General features: G+C 42.6%; 1 protein-coding gene across 1 annotated transcript in view; it reads left to right on the top strand.

The window, feature by feature from the left end:
• The window catches only part of LOC112240506 (liprin-alpha-4-like), a 266,096-nt gene that overhangs the window by 186,846 nt on the left and 61,750 nt on the right, over positions 1-17,500 (top strand). Inside the window, exons 3-5 of the mRNA XM_042305139.1 lie at positions 1,322-1,486; positions 9,878-9,955; positions 10,077-10,148. Of these exons, the coding sequence (XP_042161073.1) occupies positions 1,322-1,486; positions 9,878-9,955; positions 10,077-10,148 (315 nt within the window). The remainder of the gene's footprint in view (positions 1-1,321; positions 1,487-9,877; positions 9,956-10,076; positions 10,149-17,500) is intronic.

Here is a 17,500-nt window from a genome sequence, read left to right on the forward strand (position 1 = left end):
AATCAGTAGTGTAAGTGAGTGTTATGCATGAATGTGATAATGCAGGGTGTTGAAAGATGTTGTCGCAAACAACTCAAAAACCACCAAGAAACACAACAAAATCCATAAAGGTGTCTGCATGGAGAGAGTCTCCTCCATGAATGGGGAAGTGGTGTATTTATCCTGGGAGACACCGGGCCCAGGTGTTTCCCATGTAGCTGACGACCCTCCCAACTCCGCCCACCAGCATCCTAATAAGGAAATAACAGAGAGAGAATACGGCAGACAGAGTGGGAGGGTCGTCACACATGTGTGTATAACATGTGTGTATAACGTGTGTTTAAATCAAATTGTATTTGTCACATACACATGGTTAGCAGATGTTAATGCAAGTGTAGTGAAATGCTTGTGTATAACATGTGTGTATAACCTGTGTATAATATGTGTGTATAACATGTGTGTATGTGTGAATAACCTGTGTATAATATGTGTGTATAACTTGTGTATAACATGTGTGTATAACCTGTGTGTATAACCTGTGTATAATATGTGTGTATAACTTGTGTATAATATGTGTGTATAACGTGTGTGTATAACCTGTGTATAATATGTGTGTATAATATGTGTGTATAACCTGTGTATAATATGTGTGTATAATATGTGTGTATAACCTGTGTATAATATGTATATAATATGTGTATAACCTGTGTATAATATGTGTGTATAACCTGTGTGTATAACCTTTTATTTATTTATTTCACCTTTATTTAACCAGGTAGGCAAGTTGAGAACAAGTTCTCATTTACAATTTACATTTACAATTGCGACCTGGCCAAGAGAAAGCAAAGCAGTTCGACAGATACAACGACAGAGTTACACATGGAGTAAAACAAACATTAAGTCAATAATACAGTATAAACAAGCCTATATACAATGTGAGCAAATGAGGTGAGAAGGGAGGTAAAGGCAAAAAAGGCCATGGTGGCGAAGTAAATACAATATAGCAAGTAAAACACTGGAATGGTAGTTTTGCAATGGAAGAATGTGCAAAGTAGAAATAAAAATAATGGGGTGCAAAGGAGCAAAATAAATAAATTAATTAAATACAGTTGGGAAAGAGGTAGTTGTTTGGGCTAAATTATAGGTGGGCTATGTACAGGTGCAGTAATCTGTGAGCTGCTCTGACAGTTGGTGCTTAAAGCTAGTGAGGGAGATAAGTGATAAGCTGTGTATAATATGTTGATAACATGTGTGCATAATATGTGTATAACCTGTGTGTATGACCTGTGTATAACCTGTGTGTATAACCTGTGTGTATAACTTGTGTATGTCTCTGTCCTAGCTTCTCTTGGAGCACCTGGAGTGTCTGGTGTCTCGTCACGAGCGCAGTCTGAGGATGACGGTGGTGAAGAGGCAGGCTCCTCCCCCCTCTGGGGTCTCCAGCGAGGTGGAGGTCCTCAAGGCCCTCAAGTCCCTGTTTGAACACCACAAAGCCCTGGATGAGAAGGTGTGTTTGTTCCTTTATCTCACTGCAACCAGGCTTTTATTCCAACCCAAACTAACACTGTGGTTGTGTCTTACAGGTGCGTGACAGGCTCCGGGTGGCTCTTGAGAGAGTGACTACACTGGAGGGACAGTTATCATCCACAACTCAGGAGGTGTGTGTGTATAACATCTGTCATGTCCCCACCTACCATCTGCTGATGCCCCCAGTCTGTTAGCTATTCTGAATGTCCCACACGCAACCAGGGGACTGTCTCTTCTGCTCTCTCTCTCTCTCTCGCTCTCTTGAACAAGACACACTCATTCTCTTAAAATGTTTGTTTCTTATTCATTCATCTGTTCCCTCTCTTTATCTATCTTTCTCTCTTCCTCTCCCCTGTCCTTATCTGTTCAGCAAGAATCCATTAAAAAAGGCAAATGAGAATAAATATTCAGCTGAATAAAGGAATTTGAAGCTGATTTGAAGGAATTTTTATGTTCCAGTACTAGGATCCAAAGTAATAACAGACGAACACTTTCACTTCTCAGCTTCATGTCTTTCCAACTCACTGGAGGGAGCCTGTATAGAATAGAATAGAAAATAACATGTATTAGAATAGAAAATGTCATGTATTAGAATAGAACATGACATGTATTAGAATAGAACATGACATGTATTAGAATAGAACATGACATGTATTAGAATAGAACATGACATGTATTAGAATAGAACATGACATGTATTAGAATAGAACATGACATGTATTAGAATAGAACATGACATGTATTAGAATAGAACATGACATGTATTAGAATAGAACATGACATGTATTAGAATAGAACATGACATGTATTAGAATAGAACATGTATTAGAATAGAACATGTATTAGAATAGAACATGACATGTATTAGAATAGAACATGTATTAGAATAGAACATGTATTAGAATAGAACATGACATGTATTAGAATAGAACATGACATGTATTAGAATAGAACATGTATTAGAATAGAACATGTATTAGAATAGAACATGACATGTATTAGAATAGAACATGACATGTATTAGAATAGAACATGTATTAGAATAGAACATGTATTAGAATAGAACATGACATGTATTAGAATAGAACATGACATGTATTAGAATAGAACATGACATGTATTAGAATAGAACATGACATGTATTAGAATAGAACATGACATGTATTAGAATAGAACATGACATGTATTAGAATAGAACATGTATTAGAATAGAACATGTATTAGAATAGAACATGACATGTATTAGAATAGAACATGTATTAGAATAGAACATGTATTAGAATAGAACATGTATTAGAATAGAACATGACATGTATTAGAATAGAACATGACATGTATTAGAATAGAACATGTATTAGAATAGAACATGTATTAGAATAGAACATGACATGTATTAGAATAGAACATGACATGTATTAGAATAGAACATGTATTAGAATAGAACATGTATTAGAATAGAACATGACATGTATTAGAATAGAACATGACATGTATTAGAATAGAACATGTATTAGAATAGAACATGTATTAGAATAGAACATGACATGTATTAGAATAGAACATGACATGTATTAGAATAGAACATGTATTAGAATAGAACATGTATTAGAATAGAAAATGACATGTATTAGAATAGAACATGACATGTATTAGAATAGAACATGACATGTATTAGAATAGAACATGACATGTATTAGAATAGAACATGTATTAGAAAATAATAGAATAGAAATGCAGAGTTTTTAAACTCTGAGAAAATAATTGTAATGGCCACAATATCGTCAGATTATTCCAGAAGAGGTAATGAAACAGTCTGCTTCCCAGTGGAATGAGGAACACACTGACAGACAGAGTTCATTGCTCATTCCACAGAATTCCCTGAATATTCCTGAAGCTTGATCCTGGTGTTGTGATGTTCCTATGTGGAGCGGTGGGGTGGGGAGTAGGCTTGAGCAATATACAGTTTATACCGTATACCGGGGTATTTTGAAATACAGACGGTAGGATTTTCAATACCGCCTCAAGGGGGCTGTGGGGGTGCGTGCTACACCACTGATTATAACCTTAAAAAACCTAAGATGTGTCAAATAAATGATATCCAGCTCAGGGCTACAGATATGCATTTGGTTTGCTAACTTGCTAGCTAAGTGGCTAGATGTCAAGATCAAGACTCTTGGTTACAGCAGAGACATTCAATCCCCTTCTGGATCAAGATCCCTGGTTGCCTAAATTGTTTTGTGTGTCAATAATATACAGGTACAGTGCATTCAGAAAGTATTCAGACCTCTTGACTTTTTACACATGTTGTTACGTTACAGCCTTATTCTAAAATGGATTAAATAAAACATTTTCCTCATCAATCTACACACAATACCCCATAATGACAATTTTATGAAAAACTAAAAACGGACATGTCATATTTACATAAGTATTCAGACCCTTTGCTATGAGACTCGAAATTGAGCTCAGGTGCATCCTGTTGTCATTGATCATCCTTGAGATGTTTCTACAACTTGATTGGAGTCCACCTGTGGTAAATTCAATTGATTGGACATGATTTGGAAAGGCACACCCCTATCTATATAAGGTCCCACAGTTAACAGTGCATGTCAGAGCAAAAACCAGGCCATGAGATTGAAGGAATTGTCCTTAGAGCTGCGAGACAGGATTGTGTAGAGGCACAGATCTGGGGAACGGTACCAAAAAATGTCTGCAGCATTGAAGGTCCCCAAGAACAGAGTGGCCTCCATCATTCTTAAAATGGAAGAAGTTTGGAACCACCAGACTCTTCCTAGAGCTGGCCACCCGGCCAAACTGAGCAATCAGGGGAGAAGGGCCTTGTTCAGGGAGGTGACCATGAACCCAATGGTCACTCTGACAGAGTTCTAGAGTTACTTTGTGGAGATGGGAGAACCTTACAGAAGGACAACCATCTCTGCAACACTCCACCAATCAGGCCTTTATGGTAGAGTGGCCAGATGGAAGCCACTCCTCAGTAAAAGGCACATGATGGCCTGCTTGGAGTTTGCCAAAAGGCACCTAAAGGACTCTCAGACCATGAGAAACAAGATTCTCTGGTCTGATGAAACCAAGATTGAACTCTTTGGCCTGAATGCCAAGTGTCAAGTCTGGAGGAAACCTGGCACCATCCCTACAGTGAAGCATGGTGGTGGCAGCATCATGCGGTGGGGATGTTTTTTAGCGGCAGGGACTGGGAGACTAGTCAGGATCGAGGGAAAGATGAACAGAGCAAAGTACAGAGATCCTTGATGAAAACTTGCTACATAGCTTTCAGAGCCTCAGACTGGGGCAAAGGTTCACTTAGCCAAGACAATGCAGGAGTGGCTTTGGGACAAGTCTCTGAATGTTCTTGAGTGGCCAAGGCAGAGCCTGGACTGGAACCCGATCGAACATCTCTGGAGAGACCTAAAAATAGCTGTGCAGCAACGCTCCCCATCCAACCTGACAGAGCTTGAGAGGATCTGCAGAGAAGAATGGGAGAAACTCCCCAAATACAAGTGTGCCAAACTTGCAGCGTCATACCCAAGAACACTCAAGGCTGTAATCGCTGCCAAAGGTGCTTCAACAAAGTACTGAGTAAAGGGTCTGAATACTTATGGAAATGTGATATTTCAGTTTTTTATTTTAATACATTTGCAACAATTTCTAAAAAAACGTTTTTACTTTGTCATTATAGAGTAGTGTGTGTAGTTTGATGAGGGTAAAAAAACAGTTTAATTAATTTTAGAATAAGGCTGGAACATAAAATGTAGAAAAAGTCAAGAGGTCTGAATACTTTCCGAATGCACTGTACAGTGTCATGACATTGGCCTGGGGGATAGGTTTATGACAGTCATAAATACCTCTTCCCCCCTTTTTCCTCTCTCTACCCTACTGAGGTTACATTTGCAAACCCCTTGGTTAACATAGAGATTCTGGGAACATCAGAAGGTGGGGGGAAATTAACTATATTCTGGTAATCCAACCAATTTAACATATGCGGTGGTACTTAATGAATATGAAGTCAGTTCGGTTGTCATCTGAGACATTCTCTTCAATGATAAGAAGACAAACTCTACAGTGGAAAGTCTACACATCAGAGTTATTGGATTCACATGGATTTGTTGTTCAATTTAAATGTTTGAATATGAAATGATTTGTGATGGGATGAAATGTGATTTTTAGCTTCTAAAATGTGAGATTTGTGTTTTCATAAGATAGGGCTCTGCTCAATCAGTGGTCCACCCCTGTGAAGGGACATGGGCTATAAAACTTTTCAAACACGCCCTTGTTATGGTAGGGGATTTTACTATAGGACCGTTACCCCCGTCAGGAGTGATACAAGTCGTCTCACTCCAGTTCTTATGTCACCCGGCTAACAGGTGACTCACAGGCCCGCCGGACTGGCCTGGTTATGTATCCTGACCTTTATTCGGAGATCAGCCTTGTGTGATGCCGTTAGGCTGGTTTCAGGATCCTAGATAATATCAATCAGACTTAGAGTACCTCTTGCTTTACTTTCACTTTGTATGCTCTTATATCTAGACTCACGCAAGCTATAACTTGGTTACGATTTACAGTCTATGTCCGTCGACTAATACTGCTTGAGTATTAATATAGAGGATACCTGTTGCAATAAAATGATTATTCTGTCCAAACCGTTATATTGTCTTTAGTGTAGAATCTAGACTTGTTCCCCTAGAACGGGCGTGTCAGAGGTGTTCTCTCCCCTAGAGGGATTTGGGTCTAGTTTCTACTTTTTATTCAATGTTTGCGGTTCACACAGTTGTACACGTTATTACAGTTTATTACAGTTTCTTTCTGGTCCTTAATCTATAACGTCAAACATCATCAAAACACTTACTACTATTAATGTATTATATATGTATTACACCAAGCTGTTAATTACCTTATATATGTATTACAACAAGCTGTTAATTTCCTTATATATGTATTACAACAAGCGGTTAATGACCTTATGTATGTATTACACCAAGCTGTTAGTTACCTTATATATGTATTACAACAAGCTGTTAATTACCTTATATATGTAGTACAACAAGCTGTTAATTACCTTATATATGTATTACAACAAGCTGTTAATTACCTTATATATGTATTACAACAAGCTGTTAATGACCTTATATATGTATTACAACAAGCAGTTAATTACCTTATATATGTATTACAACAAGCTGTTAATTACCTTATATATAAATTACAACAAGCTGTTAATTACCTTATATATGTATTACAACAAGTGGTTAATGACCTTATATATGTATTACAACAAGCAGTTAATTACCTTATATATGTATTACAACAAGCGGTTAATTACCTTATATATGTATTACAACAAGCAGTTAATTACCTTATATATGTATTACAACAAGCTGTTAATCACCTTATATATGTATTACAACAAGCAGTTAATTACCTTATATATGTATTACAACAAGCTGTTAATTACCTTATATATGTATTACAACAAGCGGTTAATTACATTATATATGTATTACAACAAGGGGTTAATTACCTTATATATGTATTACAACAAGCTGTTAATTACCTTATATATGTATTACAACAAGTTGCTAATTACCTTATATATGTATTACAACAAGCTGTTAATTACCTTATATATGTATTACAACAAGCTGTTAATGACATTATATATGTATTACAACAAGTGGTTAATTACCTTATATATGTATTACAACAAGCTGTTAATTACCTTATATATGTATTACAACAAGCTGTTAATTACCTTATATATGTATTACAACAAGTGGTTAATTACCTTATATATGTATTACAACAAGCTGTTAATTACCTTATATATGTATTACAACAAGTGGTTAATTACCTTATATATGTATTACAACAAGTGGTTAATTACCTTATATATGTATTACAACAAGTGGTTAATTACCTTATATATGTATTACAACAAGTGGTTAATTACCTTATATATGTATTACAACAAGTGGTTAATTACCTTATATATGTATTACAACAAGCTGTTAATTACCTTATATATGTATTACAACAAGCTGTTAATTACATTATATATGTATTACAACAAGTGGTTAATTACCTTATATATGTATTACAACAAGTGGTTAATTACCTTATATATGTATTACAACAAGTGGTTAATTACCTTATATATGTATTACAACAAGTGGTTAATTACCTTATATATGTATTACAACAAGTGGTTAATTACCTTATATATGTATTACAACAAGCTGTTAATTACCTTATATATGTATTACAACAAGCTGTTAATTACCTTATATATGTATTACAACAAGCAGTTAATTACCTTATATATGTATTACAACAAGCTGTTAATTACCTTATATATGTATTACAACAAGCTGTTAATTACCTTATATATGTATTACAACAAGCAGTTAATTACCTTATATATGTATTACAACAAGGGGTTTATTACCTTATATATGTATTACAACAAGCGGTTAATTACCTTATATATGTATTACAACAAGCAGTTAATTACCTTATATTATATGTATTACAACAAGCTGTTAATTACCTTATATATGTATTACAACAAGCGGTTAATTACCTTATATATGTATTACAACAAGGGGTTTATTACCTTATATATGTATTACAACAAGCGGTTAATTACCTTATATATATATTGCAACAAGTGGTTAATTACCTTATATATGTATTTCAACAAGTGGTTAATTACCTTATATATGTATTATAACGAGCTGTTAATTACCTTATGTATTTCAACAAGTGGTTAATTACCTTATATATGTATTACAACAAGCTGTTAATTACCTTATATATGTATTACATCAAGGGGTTAATTACCTTATATATTGATTACAACAAGCTAGGCCAGCTATCCGGCCCCCACTCAAGAGTCGGAGCCGGTGGTGACGGTGTGTGCTGATCCAGCGAAGGAGGTGTCATCAGAGCCCTTTTTTGTGCTACCGCATCACTCTCCTCTCCCTTCCTATATAAGCCCTTGATGGCAATATAACCTTCTGTTCCTAGGATGTGAGGACGACGGTCCGATGTCAGAATGGTTCAGATAATAACTACAGAACGAAGCCAACATCAGCGTGAGCTTTGGTTGTGAATGGTATGAACTTTGACCTCTTATTCACTACAGAAGTGATACCTCCTAGCCCTTGAGTTAGCAACAGCAGATGCAAAGGAGGGTTAGGAAGGAACAGACACCCAACGACGTTACTACAACGTATCCAATTGACATCCAGAGACATTCTTCAAAGGACTCGGTTGGGCAACACGGCCTTCCATCTACCACCAACCTACCGAAGCGCAGCTCATAGTAAATATTTATTGCATTTTCCTTTTCCAAATGGGCGGTAATTTAGAATGCAGATAGATGAGATACTGTATTTACGATAGCACAGCTTCTCCCTTTGTCCCTCAGTCTTCCCGCTCTTTCACTCAAACCCAGCCCCTTTTCTTTTATGTAACCAGCTGTCATATCTGTTCCGCCCGCTAGGGACGTTTCCTTTATGAAGTCATTTGTTATCAAGTTATGATTTAATTATGTGTATGTGTAATTCTGTGTGATTAGTTAGGTATTTAGTAAATAAATGATTAAACCCAATTTTGTAATGCTGATTCAAATTGTTAGCCAGGGTTCGTGCAGATAACCAAGAATTGACAACTTTCAGATGAGACTGAATTTAAGATGACGATTAATATTGACTGCTATTGATGTAAAATATTACTAGGTCTTTAAGAGTTTATTCAGAAGATAACAGCTCTTTAAATATTATTTTGTGGTGCCCGACTCTCTAGTTAATTGCATTTACATGATTTACATCAGGTAATATTAATTACGGAGAAATTATTTTTATAGAATAGCATGTCATATCACTTAATCCGGCATAGCCAAAGACACGACAACAGTATATACTGTTTTAGAAATAGCGCCCCTTGTGTGCATTCCGGTAAAACCGTATAACTCAGTATTGTACAGAAACAATATGATGGTAGATACATCTGGATACCGCCCAACCCTAATGGGGAGTCTAGTGCCTGCAGCAGCCACGGATACATGTCTCAACTGGGGACAGTCACAGCCTGTTAACTCTGGGACTGGGATCAGAACGTCCATTCGTTGTTCCATTCATGCTGCTGTAGGGAACTGTAGAGTAGACATACATAAAGAGCAAGAGAGAGAGAAAGGGGGAAAGAGATGGGGAAAGACAGGTAGATAGAGGGGCAGAGCCATCTCACTCCCACACAGTCTGAGGGGCTAGAGGGTTTTACCAGGATGGAATGTCCCGGTCACCCAGGCTACAATATGTGTCTCTATGTGTCTCTGTGTGTCTCTGAGTCCCTGAAGAGCAATGTCATGCAGCTTTGGATCTCCTCCTTCATTCTGTGTATGTCTGGGCTAAATCCAGAACATGCCTGCCTACTGGTACGCAAACACTACCTAGTGTAAACACACCTGTAGACTCACCTGCATCCAGCCTCCAGACTCCTGCTACTTCACCTTTGACCTTGAGGTGTACCTTTTCCCTATGTGTGTGTGTTTGCAGCTGACCAATGTGAGGCAGAGGAAGGAGGGAGACTCTTTGGACAGGAACGACACTTCCAAACCCACCTGGAAGGTCTGTCTGTCTCCCCCTCTCTCTCTCTATTTCCCCATCTGTCTGCCATCTCTCTCTATTTCCCCGTCTGTCAGTCTCCCCCTCTCTCTCTCTATTTCCCTGTCTGTCTCCCCCCTCTCTCTCTATTTCCCTGTTTGTCTCCCCCACTCTCTCTATTTCCCTGTCTGCCTCCCCTCTCTCGCTCTCTATTTCCCCGTCTGTCAGTCTCCCCCTCTCTCTCTATTTCCCTGTCTGTCTGTCTGTCAGTCTCCCCCTCTCTCTCTATTTCCCTGTCTGTCTGTCTGTCTGTCTGTCTGTCTGTCAGTCTCCCCCTCTCTCCCTATTTCCCTGTCTGTCTGTCAGTCTCCCCCTCTCTCTGTCTGTCTGTCTGTCTGTCTGTCTGTCTGTCTGTCTGTCTGTCTGTCTGTCTGTCTGTCTGTCTGTCAGTCAGTCTCCCCCTCTCTCTGTATTTCCCTGTCTGTCTGTCAGTCTCCCCCTCTCTCTCCATTTCCCTGTCTGTCTGTCTGTCTGTCTGTCTGTCTGTCTGTCTGTCTGTCTGTCTGTCTGTCTGTCTGTCTGTCTGTCTGTCTGTCTGTCTGTCTGTCTGTCTGTCTGTCTGTCTGTCTGTCTGTCAGTCAGTCTCCCCCTCTCTCTGTATTTGCCTGTCTGTCTGTCAGTCTCCCCTCTCTCCCATTTCTCTGTCTGTCTGTCTGTCTGTCTGTCTGTCTGTCTGTCTGTCTGTCTGTCTGTCTGTCTGTCTGTCTGTCTGTCTGTCTGTCTGTCTGTCTGTCTGTCTGTCTGTCTGTCTGTCTCTGTCTGTCTGTCTCCCCTCTCACTCTCTATTTCCCTGTCTGTCAGTCTGCCCCTCTCTCTCCATTTCCCTGTCTGTCTGTCTGTCTGTCTGTCTGTCTGTCTGTCTGTCTGTCTGTCTGTCTGTATGTCTGTCTGTCTGTCTGTCTGTCTGTCTGTCTGTCTGTCTCTGTCTGTCTGTCTGTCTGTCTGTCTGTCTGTCTGTCTGTCTGTCAGTCTCCTCTCACTCTCTATTTCCCTGTCTGTCTGACTCCCCCTCTCTCTCTATTTCCCTGTCTGTCTGTCTCCCCTTCTCTCTCTATTTCCCTGTCTGTCAGTCTCTCTCTCTATTTCCTTGTCCGTCTGTCAGTCTCCCCCTCTCTCTATTTCCCTGTCTGTCTGTCTGTCTGTCTGTCTGTCTGTCTGTCTGTCTGTCTGTCTGTCTGTCTGTCTGTCTGTCTGTCTGTCTGTCTGTCTGTCTGTCTGTCTGTCTGTCTGTCTGTCTGTCTGTTTCACCCTCTCTCTCTATTTCCCTGTCTGTCTGTCTGTCTACCCCACTCTCTCTATTTCCTTGTCTGTCTGTCATTCTCCCACCTCTATCTCTATTTCCCTGTCTGTCAGTCTCTCTCTCTATTTCCTTGTCCGTCTGTCAGTCTCTCTCTCTATTTCCTTGTCTGTCTATCTGTCTCCCCTCTCTCTCTATTTGTCTGTCTGCCTGTCTCCCCCCCTCTCTCTATTTCCCTGTCTGTATGTCTGTCTCCCCCCTCTCTCTCTATTTCCCTGTCTGTCTGTGTCTGTCTCCCCCTCTCTCTCTATTTCCCTGTCTGTCTGTGTCTGTCTCCCCCTCTCTCTCTTTTCCCTGTCTCTCTGTCTGTCTCACCCTCTGTCTCTCTATTTCACTGTCGGTCTGTCTCCCCCTCTCTCCCTTTCCCCTGTCTGTCTGTCTGTCTGTCTGTCTGTCTGTCTGTCTGTCTGTCTGTCTGTCTGTCTGTCTGTCTGTCTGTCTGTCTGTCTGTCTGTCTGTCTGTCTGTCTGTCTGTCTGTCTGTCTGTCTGTCTGTCTGTCTGTCTGTCTGTCTCTCTCTCTATTTCCCTGTCTGTCAGTCGCTCTCTCTATTTCCCTGTCTGTCTGTCAGTCTCTCTCTCTCTATTTCCCTGTCTGTCATTCTCCCCCTCTCTCTCTCTATTTCCCTGTCTGTCTCCCCCTCTCTCTCTATTTCTCTGTCTTTCTGTCTGTCAGTCTTCCCTACTCTCTCTCTATTTCCCTGTCTGTCAGTCTCTCTCTCTCTATTTCCCTGTCTGTCTGTCAGTCTCTCTCTCTCTATTTCACTGTCTGTCTGTCAGTCTCTCTCTCTCTATTTCCCTGTCTGTCTGTCAGTCTCTCTCTCTCTATTTCCCTGTCTGTCTGTCAGTCTCTCTCTCTCTATTTCCCTGTCTGTCAGTCTCCCCCTCTCTCTCTATTTCCCTGTCTGTATGTCTCCCCCTCTCTCTCTCTATTTCCCTGTCTGTCTGTCAGTCTCCCCCTCTCTCTATTTCCCTGTCTGTCTGTCTGTCTGTCTGTCTGTCTGTCTGTCTGTCTGTCTGTCTGTCTGTCTGTCTGTCTGTCTGTCTGTCTGTCTGTCTGTCTGTCTGTCTGTCTGTCTGTCTGTCTGTCTGTCTGTCTGTCTGTCTGTCTGTCTGTCTGTCTGTCTGTCTGTTTCACCCTCTCTCTCTATTTCCCTGTCTGTCTGTCTGTCTACCCCACTCTCTCTATTTCCTTGTCTGTCTGCCATTCTCCCACCTCTATCTCTATTTCCCTGTCTGTCTGTCTGTCTGTCTGTCTGTCTGTCTGTCTGTCTGTCTGTCTGTCTGTCTGTCTGTCTGTCTGTCTGTCTGTCTGTCTGTCTCCCCTCTCACTCTCTATTTCCCTGTCTGTCAGTCTGCCCCTCTCTCTCCATTTGTCTGTCTGTCTGTCTGTCTGTCTGTCTGTCTGTCTGTCTGTCTGTCTGTCTGTCTGTCTGTCTGTCTGTCTGTCTGTCTGTCTGTCTGTCTGTCTGTCTGTCTGTCAGTCAGTCAGTCTCCCCTCTCACTCTCTATTTCCCTGTCTGTCTGACTCCCCCTCTCTCTCTATTTCCCTGTCTGTCTGTCTCCCCTTCTCTCTCTATTTCCCTGTCTGTCAGTCTCTCTCTCTATTTCCTTGTCCGTCTGTCAGTCTCTCTCTCTATTTCCTTGTCTGTCTGTCAGTCTCCCCCTCTCTCTCTATTTCCCTGTCTGTCTGTCTCCCCCTCTCTCTCTCTATTTCCCTGTCTGTTTGTCAAGCTCCCTCTCTCTCTATTTGTCTGTCTGTCTATCTGTCTCCCTCTCTCTCTATTTGTCTGTCTGCCTGTCTCCCCCTATCTCTATTTCCCTGTCTGTATGTCTGTCTCCCCCTCTCTCTCTATTTCCTGTCTGTCTGTGTCTGTCTCCCCCTCTCTCTCTATTTCCCTGTCTGTCTGTGTCTGTCTCCCCCTCTCTCTCTTTCCCTGTCTCTCTGTCTGTCTCACCCTCTGTCTCTCTATTTCACTGTCGGTCTGTCTCCCCCTCTCTCCCTTTCCCTGTCTGTCTGTCTGTCTGTCTGTCTGTCTGTCTGTCTGTCTGTCTGTCTGTCTGTCTGTCTGTCTGTCTGTCTGTCTGTCTGTCTGTCTGTCTGTCTGTCTGTCTGTCTGTCTGTCTGTCTGTCTGTCTGTCTGTCTCTCTCTATTTCCCTGTCTGTCAGTCGCTCTCTCTATTTCCCTGTCTGTCTGTCAGTCTCTCTCTCTCTATTTCCCTGTCTGTCATTCTCCCCCTCTCTCTCTCTGTATTTCCCTGTCTGTCTGTCAGTCTCCCCCTCTCTCTCCATTTCCTGTCTGTCTGTCTGTCTGTCTGTCTGTCTGTCTGTCTGTCTGTCTGTCTGTCTGTCTGTCTGTCTGTCTGTCTGTCTGTCTGTCTGTCTGTGTCTGTCTGTCTGTCTGTCTGTCTGTCTGTCTGTCTGTCTGTCTGTCTGTCTGTCTGTCTGTCTGTCTGTCTGTCTGTCTGTCTCCTCTCACTCTCTATTTCCCTGTCTGTCAGTCTGCCCCTCTCTCTCCATTTGTCTGTCTGTCTGTCTGTCTGTCTGTCTGTCTGTCTGTCTGTCTGTCTGTCTGTCTGTCTGTCTGTCTGTCTGTCTGTCTGTCTGTCTGTCTGTCTGTCAGTCAGTCAGTCTCCCCTCTCACTCTCTATTTCCCTGTCTGTCTGACTCCCCCCTCTCTCTCTATTTCCCTGTCTGTCTGTCTCCCCTTCTCTCTCTATTTCCCTGTCTGTCAGTCTCTCTCTCTATTTCCTTGTCCGTCTGTCAGTCTCTCTCTCTATTTCCTTGTCTGTCTGTCAGTCTCCCCCCTCTCTCTCTATTTCCCTGTCTGTCTGTCTCCCCCCTCTCTCTCTCTATTTCCCTGTCTGTTTGTCAAGCTCCCCTCTCTCTCTATTTGTCTGTCTGTCTATCTGTCTCCCCTCTCTCTCTATTTGTCTGTCTGCCTGTCTCCCCCTCTCTCTATTTCCCTGTCTGTATGTCTGTCTCCCCCTCTCTCTATTTCCCTGTCTGTCTGTGTCTGTCTCCCCCCCTCTCTCTCTATTTCCCTGTCTGTCTGTGTCTGTCTCCCCCTCTCTCTCTTTCCCTGTCTCTCTGTCTGTCTCACCCTCTGTCTCTCTATTTCACTGTCGGTCTGTCTCCCCCCTCTCTCCCTTTCCCTGTCTGTCTGTCTGTCTGTCTGTCTGTCTGTCTGTCTGTCTGTCTGTCTGTCTGTCTGTCTGTCTGTCTGTCTGTCTGTCTGTCTGTCTGTCTCTCTCTATTTCCCTGTCTGTCAGTCGCTCTCTCTATTTCCCTGTCTGTCTGTCAGTCTCTCTCTCTCTATTTCCCTGTCTGTCATTCTCCCCCCTCTCTCTCTCTCTATTTCCCTGTCTGTCTCCCCCTCTCTCTCTATTTCTCTGTCTTTCTGTCTGTCAGTCTTCCCTACTCTCTCTCTATTTCCCTGTCTGTCAGTCTCTCTCTCTCTATTTCCCTGTCTGTCTGTCAGTCTCTCTCTCTCTATTTCCCTGTCTGTCTGTCAGTCTCTCTCTCTCTATTTCCCTGTCTGTCTGTCAGTCTCTCTCTCTCTATTTCCCTGTCTGTCAGTCTCCCCCTCTCTCTCTATTTCCCTGTCTGTATGTCTCCCCCTCTCTCTCTCTATTTCCCTATCTGTCTGTCAGTCTCCCCCGTGACCTCTCTATTTCCCTGTCTGTCAGTCTCCCCTCTCTCTATTTCCCTGTCTGTCTGTCTGTCTGTCTGTCTGTCTGTCTGTCTGTCTGTCTGTCTGTCTGTCTGTCTGTCTGTCTGTCTGTCTGTCTGTCTGTCTGTCTGTCTGTCTGTCTGTCTGTCTGTCTGTCTGTCTGTCTGTCTGTCTGTCTGTCTGTCTGTTTCCCCCTCTCTCTCTATTTCCCTGTCTGTCTGTCTGTCTGTCTACCCCACTCTCTCTATTTCCTTGTCTGTCTGTCATTCTCCCACCTCTATCTCTATTTCCCTGTCTGTCTGTCTCCCCCTCTCTCTCTCTATTTCCCTGTCTGTCTGTCAAGCTACCCTCTCTCTCTATTTCTCTGTCTGTCTGTCAGTCTCCCCTCTCACTCTCTATTTCCCTGTCTGTCTGTGTCTGTCTCCCCCCTCTCCCTCTTTCCCTGTTTGTCTGTCTCCCCCTCTCTCTCTCTCTATTTCCCCATCTGTCAGTCTCCCCTCTCTCTCTCTATTTTCCTGTCTGTCTATCTCCCCCTCTCTCTCAATTTCCCTGTCTGTCTGTCTCCCTCTCTCTCTCTCTCTCTATTTCCCCATATGTCAGTCTCCCCCTCTCTCTCTATTTCCCTGTCTGTCTCCCTCTCGCTTTCTCTATTTCCCTGTCTGTCAGTCTCCCCCTTATCTCTCTATTTCCCTGTCTGTCTCCCCCTCTCTCTCTATTTCCCTGTCTGTATGTCTGTCTCCCCCCTCTCTCTCTTTCCCTGTCTGTCTGTCTCCCCCTCTCTCTCTCTCTATTTCCCCATGTGTCTGTCTCCCCCTCTCTCTCTATTTCCCCATCTGTCAGTCTCGCCTCTCTCTCTATTTTCCTGTCTGTCTGTCTCCCCCTCTCTCAATTTCCCTGTCTGTCTGTCTCCCCCTCTCTCTCTCTCTATTTCCCTGTCTGTCTCCCTCTCTCTCTATTTCCCTGTCTGTCTCCCTCTCTCTCTCTCTCTCTCTCTATTTCCCTGTCTGTCTGTCAGTCTCCCCATTCACTCTCTATTTCCCTGTCTGTCTCCCTCTCTCTCTCTATTTCCCCGCCTGTCAGTCTCCCCCTCTCTCTCTTTTTCCCTGTCTGTCTGTCAGTCTCCCCCTCTCTCTCTATTTCCCTGTCTGTCTGTCTGTCAGTCTCCCCCTCTCTCTCTATTTCCCTGTCTGTATGTCTCCCCCGCTACCTCTCTACTTCCCTGTCTGTCAGTCTCCCCCTCTCTCTATTTCCCTGTCTGTCTGTCAGTCTCCCCCTCTCTCTCTATTTCCCTGTCTGTCTGTCTCCCCCTCTCTCTCTATTTGTCTGTCTGTATGTCTGTCTCCCCCTTCGCTCTCTTTGTCTGTCTGTCTGTCTGTCGCTCTCTCTATTTCCCTGTCTGTCAAGCTCCCTCTCTCTCTATTTCTCTGTCTGTCAGTCTCTCTCTCTCTATTTCCCTGTCTGTCTGTCAGTCTCCCCCTCTCTCTCTATTTCCATGTCTGTCAGTCTCCCCCTCTCTCTCTATTTCCCTGTCTGTCTCCCCTCGCTCTCTATTTCCCTGTCTGTCAGTCTCTCTCTCTCTATTTCCCTGTCTGTCTGTCAGTCTCCCCCTCTCTCTCTATTTCCATGTCTGTCAGTCTCCCCACTCTCTCTCTATTTCCCTGTCTGTCTGTCTGTCAGTCTCCCCCTCTCTCTCTATTTCCCTGTCTGTATGTCTCCCCCGCTACCTCTCTACTTCCCTGTCTGTCAGTCTCCCCCTCTCTCTATTTCCCTGTCTGTCTGTCAGTCTCCCCCTCTCTCTCTATTTCCCTGTCTGTCTGTCTCCCCCTCTCTCTCTATTTGTCTGTCTGTATGTCTGTCTCCCCCTTCGCTCTCTTTGTCTGTCTGTCTGTCTGTCGCTCTCTCTATTTCCCTGTCTGTCAAGCTCCCCTCTCTCTCTATTTCTCTGTCTGTCAGTCTCTCTCTCTCTATTTCCCTGTCTGTCTGTCAGTCTCCCCCCTCTCTCTCTATTTCCATGTCTGTCAGTCTCCCCCTCTCTCTCTATTTCCCTGTCTGTCTCCCCCTCGCTCTCTATTTCCCTGTCTGTCTGTCTGTCTCCCCCTCTCTCTCGATTTCCCTGTCTGTCTGTCTGTCTCCCCCTCTCTCTCTCGATTTCCCTGTCTGTCTGTCTGTCTGTCTGTCTGTCTGTCTGTCTGTCTGTCTGTCTGTCTGTCTGTCTGTCTGTCTGTCTGTCTGTCTGTCTGTCTGTCTGTCTGTCTGTCTGTCTGTCTGTCTCCCCATCTCTCTCTATTTCCTGTCTGTCTGTCTGTCTGTCTGTCTGTCTGTCTGTCTGTCTGTCTGTCTGTCTGTC

Source organism: Oncorhynchus tshawytscha, linkage group LG02 (genome assembly GCF_018296145.1).
Source record: "Oncorhynchus tshawytscha isolate Ot180627B linkage group LG02, Otsh_v2.0, whole genome shotgun sequence".
NCBI lineage: Eukaryota > Metazoa > Chordata > Actinopteri > Salmoniformes > Salmonidae > Oncorhynchus > Oncorhynchus tshawytscha.